General features: G+C 58.9%; 1 protein-coding gene across 1 annotated transcript; it reads right to left on the bottom strand.

The window, feature by feature from the left end:
• Positions 1–657: 657 nt before the first annotated feature.
• LOC117436432 (hydrocephalus-inducing protein-like) lies at positions 658–5,642 on the bottom strand. Its single transcript, XM_034064486.1, has 7 exons — positions 5,536–5,642; positions 4,627–4,839; positions 3,127–3,290; positions 2,719–2,869; positions 2,242–2,472; positions 1,403–1,627; positions 658–942 (listed from the first exon to the last, which is right to left on the bottom strand). Exons 2-7 carry the CDS (start codon positions 4,651–4,653, stop codon positions 658–660), a joined length of 1,083 nt encoding a protein of 360 aa, XP_033920377.1. The 5' UTR covers positions 4,654–4,839; positions 5,536–5,642.
• Between the last annotated feature and the right edge of the window lie 3,566 nt (positions 5,643–9,208).

The raw sequence follows: 9,208 nt of genomic DNA, 5'->3' as shown, positions 1-9,208 counted from the left end.
CTGCTCTGAATCATCTCCCTGCAGCCTGTAGCTGTGCTTGGGATTGCCCTGACCCAGGGGCAGAGCTGCACTCGGCTTTGCTGAACTTCAGGAGGTTGGTCACCTCTCCAGCATGTCCAGGTCCCTCTGGATGCCATCCCTTCCTCCCAGCACGCTGACTGCACCCACACAGCTCGGTGTCCTCAGCAAACTTGCTGAGGGGTGCTCGATCCCACTGTCTGTGTCACCGACAAAGATGTTGAACAGGGTTGCCCCCCAACGACCCCTGAGAGACACCCATTCCTCACTGGTCTCCAGTTGGACATAGAGCCACTGACCGCAGCTCTCTGCGTGCAGTCATCCAGCCAATTCCTTGTCCACCGGGTGTCCATCCAGCAAATTCATGTCTCTCCCATTAGAGACAAGGACGTCGTGTGGAGGATGTTAAATGACATTTATTTGCTCCAGAGAGCACGAACGTGGCAGGAAGGGCTGGGGGCAGCTGCTCACTTGCGGGGGGAGGGCAGGCCCCGGAGGTGGTAGATCCAGGAGCCCCCAGGGCAGGAGACCACCAGCCTGCTGGTGACAGGAGCCGGGCCGCCCGCGAAGGAGACGGTGATGGTGGTGCTGCTCTGGCGCGCAGCACCTCGGGGGCCCTGACGGTGAAGCCCGGGTGCTTCACTGCGTATTGGAAACGCCGTGGCCTTCCGGAAGACGTTCCTGAGGAGATGGAGGTGGTGCCGCCGGCTGGGATGAGGAAGGGGCCCTGGGCTTCAGGGGGAGCGCAAGGCCGATGAGTGGGATGCAGTACTGCCCGCCCAATGCAGAGCTGAGCTGCAGCGTGGCCTTGGCTTCGCCCAGGTGGCAGGGCTCAAAGGTCACTTCCACGCTCAGGTCCGAGCCCCCAGCACTGGCGGGTGCCGCACTGATGGATTTTGCTGTCTGGAAGTCGGCACAGTCGGTCTGTGCAGGGGAGACAAGAGACCATGGGGGGTGGGTCACAACAGCAGAGCCAGCACCTCGGGAAGAACACGATGGTCCCCTGGCCCTGGCCTGGCCCACCCACACCACACCCTGGTGAGTGCCTGCGGGAATGGGCACGAGAACTGTGCAAACGTGCCCAGCAGGGACAACCCTGCACCCAAGCCCCAAGACGCCTGACTGCCAGACCTGGGCTGCAAGGGGGAAGCAAGCCCAGGCACCGTGGCGCCTGCAAAAGCAGCTCCAACCAGGGAGAGACAGGGCCCGCAAGGGAGGACAGTGCAGCTGGTGACAAGCCCACACCAGTGGGAAGACCCCTGGGCTCACATGGCCACCCTGGCTCTGCCACGCCAAGCCAGAGGCACTTGGAGCCCTTGGTGGAGAGGGCTGGTGCTGGCCAGAGGAGCTGCCTCCCAGCCAGAGCCCCGGCAGCCGCGCTCACCTGTACGAGGTACTCGGTCTTCTGCTGGGCAAAATGCCGTATTTTGGTGGTGATGGTCTGACGGGAGCCCAGCCTGGTGCGGAAATACACGGGCTTCTCTGGCCTGCTCCAGGTGGCTTTCAGCTGCAGGGTGTAAACAGAGAGCCCAAGTCGCTGCTCTGGAGCACCAGCTGCCCCGCTGCTCTCACCCGTTTGCAGGGGCTGATACTCCAAGACAAGATCCGCCTGGGAGGAAGGAAGGAAAAAGCCACTTTGTCAGGCAGAGGCAGGGAACACGTGTGCCTGACAAGGGCAGCTGGTCCCTGCTGTGCTCAGGCAGTGCCAGAAGGCTGGGCTGCCTTCCCGCTCTGACTCCCCTCTCTCGGCACAGCCTTGCTCCTTCTGGGGGACGGTTCACTTAGGGACAGATCCCAACAGCTCACAGCCCTCCAGCACGATGCCAGAAGCTTCCCACCATAAAAAGCCCCTGTGCTCCCCCAGGGCACACACCACTTCTGTCAATCCAGGCTGCAGACAACCTGGCCATGGGCTGAGGCTTGTCCTGCAGCCACTCACAGCTGGAAGCACCACACTAAATGAGGGGCACGTGGCACAAGGACCTTGCCACGTGAGGCCCCACTTGCAGCGTGTTCCAGGGGCAGCAGGGCAGGCTCCACCAGCGCAGGATGATGCCCACTGGGGATATTCTCACACACTGCTCCCTCTCTAGATCATCAGCAGGGAGCTGCCACCACGGAAGGAAGCCCCACATGGCTCCTTTCAGGCATCACCCCTTCAAGAGCATCCCCTCCAGCCAGGAGCAGGGAGAGCAGAGGGAGCCGGAGGAGCTTTGCCCCTACCTTCGACTGTGCAGGGACAGTAAAGTGCTGGGGAACGCTGACGTCGGGCACTTTGCAGTTGATGTCAAACGTCACCGGGACAGGCAGAGGGTTGTCCACCTTGACGCTGGAGGACACTCTCTGCCGAACAGCGGTGCTCATTTGAACAGTGCCCATGGGTCCTGAAGCCACCACCTTGAAAGTCACCATGTGGAACAAGTACTCTCCGGTTGTCTCATTGAGGAAGGTCACCTAAATCAGACAGAAAGGGAAGGGCTGCTCATTCCACACATGAAAACAGACCCAAAAGAGCCCACTGAGCTCAGCACCCTGCTTCCAGGAATGGCTGTGAGCACCCACCGAGGAAGAGCACAAGACCACAGAAAGCACGTGCGGTATTTCATAGGACCTGTGCACATGGAGGTATGAAGAGGCATGTAGCTTCTCGGTGAGCCAACAGCTCCTTGAAGGGCCCTGCAGACCAGTGTCCTCACTTACCTTTGCCCTGAAGACTCCTTCTTTGTAGGAGAGGAAGGTGAGCTGGTAGTCCTTCTTCGCAGAGCTTGGCACGTCCATGTAGGAACACCCCTGCAGCACAGAACTGCTTTCCAGGTTCTCTGGTTTGAGCATGTCAATAACCACCAGGAACCTGTGGGTGAGAAGGACGCAGTGAAGGTCAACACGAAGGACTCCCATAGGATACCCATCGTGTGGGGGTACAATACAGCCCCTCTCACCCTCAGTGCCTCAGGCACAGGGCACCAGCTCTCATCCCCCTTGGAGGAAAGCCCTCCAGGGTGCCTCTGCACAGGCAGAACGTGGGTATGGCCAGACACGGCCAAGGAGAGGGACAAGCTTTCAGGAAGGAGCTTCCAGGCACTTCCAGACTTCCTGGGCTGGACTCACCTCTGTGGTCTGTGCAGCCAGTTGGACACAGGGATGAGCTCCGTGTGGCACTTCCTGCATGGAACCTGCCGGGAAATGGCCCCTGAACACCTGGGGGCTTCAGCAGTTCCTTCCAGGTGGTAGCGTAAGCCTGTCCCGTCCGGTAGGGGGAAGAAGATGGAGCCCTACAGACAACGAATAGGACAAGTCGGCTCTGGAGCACCCCTGGCCAGCCCCATGCCTCAGGCTCTCACTGCAGCACCTTCCAGCACGCCCAGCTGGCAGAGCTCTGCCTGCAGCCCTGTCCCGTGCAGGAGGAGGCACCAGCATCGCACCTGCTCAGAGCTGGTTGTGAGTGGGTGCATGGCCCACAGGACATGGCACAGCTACAGGACACAGAGGCAGCATCTCTGGGCAAAGCAAGGAGACACGGGCCCTGCAGCAGAGCTGCTCTGCACATCCCAACACTCCCTTACTGGCCACACTCACCTGGGCACGTCCCTGCCAGCCTGTGCTCATGCAGGGACAGCCCTGGGCAGGGGGTGCCCGTCCCTCATGAGCTCCATTGCCTCAGTCCTGCTGGCCTTAGCCCAACAGCACTGCCCAGACAGCAGCCTCTAAGCTGGCACAACAGGGGCCCACCAGCCGTGGGCCATGGAAAGCTCATATCCATGATCATTCTGGGTGCCCGTGGATCCCATACACCTGCCTCTGCCATCTCCTCTGCCTCCACAGCAGCTGAAAGCTGCAAGACTCCTCACGCAGGCTCTACGTTAAAGACATGCTGAGCACGTGCAACCCTAAGGGCACAGATCTGCTGAGCACCCTGGAGACGGAGACCAGAAATCTCTGACCTCATTTCTGGCCTACTGTAAGGTCAGCTGGAGCGGGACAAGGACCCAGCAGCTCCAGCACCCCAGAGCCCTTCTGAACTGACCCCTTATGGCACAGAAAACATTACAGAGGGGCCAGTTACCCCCATGTGCCCAGCCTGAGACCTGCAGGAAGGGCTCCTCCCACAGCTCCTGCATGACTGTCAAGAGATCTCTCTCGTTTCCCACTTGCCTGTTCACGGCCAGGAGGGCACTGAGAAACTGCAGGGCAGCTTTGCCCTTCTTGCTCCCTGCAAGCTGCACAAGGACAGGCACAAGTGGTTTGTGCCCAGGGCTCGGAGAGCCTGTGCAGCCGTGCGCTGAGCGTGGGGGTCTCTGAGCCCCTTGGGCTGCCACAAGCAGCCACCAGGAGCTGCGCAGAACAAACTTCATTTCTTGGCCTTCAGAAAGCCTGGCTCTTTAGGTCAGCTGCTCCAACACGTTTGGTGTCAGGCCCGAGTTCCCATCTGCCCTTTGCCCCTGCCTGGCCCCCAGCCACCACAAAACCCAGCTTCCAACAGAGGGCACAGGACACCTTCAGCTTGGACAGGACCTCTGAAGGTCATCTCGGCCAACCTCCTGCCCAAAGCAGGGTGAGCTACAAGGGTCATGCCACGAGGGTCAGCACACGCTGGCACAGCTCACGTACCTGGTGCTTCTTGTTCTCAGAGCTCATGGTTAGGGGTCTGTAGGTGACCTGGTAGACCTTTTCTTTTTGCCTGGCCTCCAGATGGATAAATTCAGGCCCTTTCCAGTATTTCCCCTCAATGATGGGCTGCAGGGTCCAGGCCTCGCTGCTCGGGTTGGACAGGAGGATGGTCTGGCTCTGCCTCTCACGCACATGGCAGCTGAAAGTCAGCGTCTGTAACAGAGGAGCACAGAGGCTGCTGGGTCGTACCCACAACCCTTCCCACTCTTCTCACGCTGGCTCTGCACCAGGACCTGGAGCACAGGGAGCAGCTTTTCCTTGTCACATGCAAAAATTACGCTTTGGCCATAGCTTTTGGAGTAAATCAAGCTGGTTGCTCTTGAAGAAGGGAGCAGAACAAGCCTTTCGCATGCTGGGTGAAAGGAAACGGGGAGTCCTGAAAGGAAACTCCTGTGCAAGGACAAGATCTGCAGCCACACAGCCCCTTCCTTCATGGGCAGGAGGAAGAGGAGCTCCACGCTCTCTTTGGGAGCAAGAGCCAACAGCTCCCAGGCTGCCCCATCCCAGGGACCGGATGCAGATGCCTTGCCCCTTCCTACTGCTGAATGCCCTCCCCTGGCCCAGCAGGGGGGAGAAGTGTGGCTGCAGGTGCAGTGCTGGGATACATGGCATGGGTGCTGCAGTGCAGAGCCAGGACAGCTGAGCTGCTCACTGGAGGAGCAGCACCTTGAACAGGGGAGAAAGGCAATGACAGGGCTCAGGAATTCTGGCAATCCTGCCCAGCAGTTTCTCTCTGGGATACCCCAGCACAAGGAGTCTGTGCTCACAAGTGTCCTTCAGTTCCTGCCCTGGGAGAGATGTGGTGCAGATGCTGGGGTCCAGGGGCCCATCCTGTCCCTGCTGCGTTACCTCTTTGGGGCCAGGGGCCTCCACGCAGGATCCTGCCAGTGTAAGCCGCAGCGCCTCACTGCCCTGGATGAAGCACCGCAGCCCCTCGTACTGGACAGCCTGACTCAGCTTCGAGGGGCGGAAGGTCACAACCAAGGGCACATCCATCCCTGGGCTGATGTAACCCTTTGTGGGGCTGATGGAAAAGTCTGGCTTGAAGCTCTCCACGTCCCACATAAACCTTGCCGAGGAAAGCACAAGGACAGGAAAGAAGGATTAGCCACGGGGAGCTGTGAAGGCAGTGTAAGCCTCAGTGTGAGGCTCCAAGTCTCTTGTGGGCTTTCCCACCACATCTCAGGCCTGACGCTGAGCCACCTGGCAATAAGGCTTCAGGCTGGGCAGGACCTACTGCTTTACCTGACTCTCGTGTCGCCCGCGTTCCGCATGATGACGCGCTGGCACGTGTAGCTCTGCTGCACCACGGCTCCAAAGCTGAGCTGGTCCTGGTCCAGGCTCACGAGGCTGCCCTGGCAGGAGCCCCGCACCACACAGAGGGAGCGCACCAGCCCGCGGCACTCCAGCAGCACTTCCCCGCTGAACGGCTGCATGCGGCGCTTCGGGGAGAAGGTCACCTCCACTTTGCAGGTGTCTCCTCTGCCCTTCAGCTTTAGATCCTTGCTGGGCTTCAAGCACAGAACCTACCCGAAGAAACGAGTGGAGACTATTTCATCTGGCAAGCGAGCTGTGGAGCCTCCCTCACCACACTCAGGGAAGAGGCTTCCAATTCCTCTTCTGTCCCCACCAGCACTGACCCAGTCCCACTCATTCCCTCCTAGGCATTCCTAGGGAATACCAAAGGTGTTTTCTACCATGTGTCCACCTGGTCACGGCGAGGTCAACTCTGTCTTCTAAAGCTTTCACATACGTTCCAACAGAGCTGCAACTCTCCCTCTTTCAAGATTCACCTCCCTCACCTTTCCAGATCTAAAACACATGGCTGCATCCTGATGGATGTGTCTAAAACAGGCTAGAGGAATTGTGTCGCCTTCTCACTTCTGGCTCTCGGGGAGTCCTGGCACCCAGCTCAGCTGAAGCATTCGCACTGCAGGCATCTGCTGCCAGAGCAGTGCCAGCAGGGAGGACAGGGCAGGCACAGGCAGCCAGGGCAGCCCACACCTGAGTCATTACCTACTAGCTCCCACCCACAGCAGCTCAGCGCTCCCTGCAGGCACACCAAAGTGCTCTGCAGAGAAGGAACGGGCCTTACCCCAGCTTCCTGCAACTCTGGCACAGTGGACGTGACCCTCAGCTTAAAGGTGAGAGGGGCTGCACTCTTGTTGGCTACGGTGACCATCTTCTTCACCGTCTGTCCAATGCAGACGTTTCCCAGCTTCACCACCTTTCCTGGTGGATCCACAACGTCAACCTGAGGCGGTAGGGATTGATATCAAGCCAAAGGAAAGAAGGAGAAAAGGCTTTCTGCCACTCTAGTGGCAGAAACCCAAACCATGGGAGGCTGGGGAAGAGAGGAGGAAATGAGAAAACCATGCCGGTTGCCACCTGGAGTTTTAGCCTTTAGATTTCATCTCACCTTCATTTTTATGCCCCTTCCTTGGGCCTCAGCATTCAGCTTCTCTCCCGGGGCACACGGAGGCAGCAACAAGCTGTTGGGGCTGTTGTCATTTTTCGGTGTCTGTAGGGGCTGTGCACAGAAGGAAGAGAAACCATAGGCAGGATGAGTTTCTTGACCTTCACCATGTGAGCAGGCTGCCCAGCCAAGCCATCCCCTCCCACATTCCTTCCCCCCAGGGGCAGGGATTATCCAAGTCCCTCTGCAGCCTGCCAGCAGAGCTGGCTAACCCTGGAAGGCCACCAGGATTTGCCCTGCGCACTGCCCCCGTCTCCCTGCACAAGCCTGGCCATGCTGGAGCGCTGGGAATCTACAGAGTGTGCACAGACCTTCCCCCTCACCTGCTCCTCAGCAAGGTGCTGCTGCTCAAACTGCACTGAGTAAACCTCACAGGGCTTCTTCACCACCACTGTCCCCTCTTCCCCATGGCTCTGGGGCAGCAGCGGTCCCAGCTCCAGCTCTGCGGGGATGGACTCCAGCCGTGGCTCCAGACCACGTCCCAAGACCGGCACCTGCAGGCGTTGGCTGCTCTGGCAAATCTGGATCTGCAGCTCGCCCCGGTAGCACTTCTGCAAAGAAGCAGCACAGAAAGCTCCTCCGTGAAGCCCCAGCTGACAGCACCTCCAAGTCAACAATCGCCCAGGGTCAGGGGTCTTGTCAGCACCTCCAAGCTGAACCCAAAACAGGTATTTACTTAGAGCAGGGGCTACAGCATCTGCATGGCTCTCAGGAACTGCAGCGAGTCCTGCTGTGGAGCATAACTGGACAGTTGGCTCCCAGGTGGATCTAAAATGGGCTATCAGAGGTTTTCACCTGGGCATGGGGGAGTGCAACGCTCATGAGAAAGGTCTGCTTCCTCAGACACAGTCCTGGCACTGCAGCACCAGGCAAACATCAGCTGTGTGCAAGAGGCAGCTGAGCTCTCACTGGACACAAATAAGGATCATCTTCTCTGCTCAGTGCTTGCCTCTGGTCAAAGCCAGACACGAGACGCTGAAATCTCCACAAGCAGTTGAGATCCCTGGGACTGTCCCCAGGCGTGGAAGCACTTGTGTCCATCCTGTCACACGCTACCAGTTTCCAAGTCACGGTGGCCACATGCAAACTGCCTTTGGGAATGCTCCATCATTTAAGCTGACTCCCGAACTGCGTGGGAACGTGCAGGGGAAACTGAGGCACAGGAAGCTCCACGTGGAGGCAGAGCTCATCCCCCGCTCCCTGGGCTGGCCTCCCCTTACCACACTGCCCTGCCAGACCTCCTGGCGTGACACCCACCAATCTCACCTCTTCCGTGGGTGAAAAACGGACTTGGACGTGGCACTGCTGTCCTGAAGCGAGGCTTCCAGCTGAGGGCAGCACCTCAAAGCCACAGGGCACAGACTTCATCTCCTCCAGCAGCTTCTGGTGCTCGCTCCCTGGCAGATGTTTGTCCACCTGCGCACACAAACCAGTGGCGTGAGGTCTCCTTGGTCTGTGAGGACAGACCCTCGGTTCCTGCAGTGCTCCGAGATGCTGGCACGGTGCAGGAAGCACCTTCATCCCACCCAGACGTGGCCACCACTGCCTAGAACTGGAGGGCAAACATGCTGGCAGGGCAGGCAGATGGGGAGGCAGTGTCCTCAGAGGAGGAGGAATGGGTGAAGATGGCAGAGAAGTGAAGCATCAGCTAGTGAACAGGCCCAGGTGAACCAGCCTTGCTCTGTACCCTCAAAAGCTTCCTCAAGCGAGCTGCAGCCCAAGTGCTCAGGCAGCCAGAGGGGCACAAAAGGCAGGAAAGGCAAAGAGAACCCAACTGAGAAGTTGTGTGTTACACGTTGTCTGTGCTTTACCTCCTCAACAGGATCAGTCATGCTGATGGACCATTTACAGGGGACCTGGAACGTGTTGTGGAGCTGGATGGTTTCTTCCTGGCACTGTCCACACTGGACAGCAGAGAACTCCAGCCTGTCCCTGGACACGCAGAGGGACGGCTCAGCCACCATGGCACGGAGGCGGACCTGGAATGTGGGGCCTCCTCTGACCTACAGAAGGACAGAGCATCCGGTTGAGAGCCCACCCGATACT

Source organism: Melopsittacus undulatus, chromosome 7 (genome assembly GCF_012275295.1).
Source record: "Melopsittacus undulatus isolate bMelUnd1 chromosome 7, bMelUnd1.mat.Z, whole genome shotgun sequence".
NCBI classification, from domain to species: Eukaryota; Metazoa; Chordata; class Aves; order Psittaciformes; family Psittaculidae; genus Melopsittacus; species Melopsittacus undulatus.
This window is presented reverse-complemented; position numbering and strand designations above follow the sequence as displayed.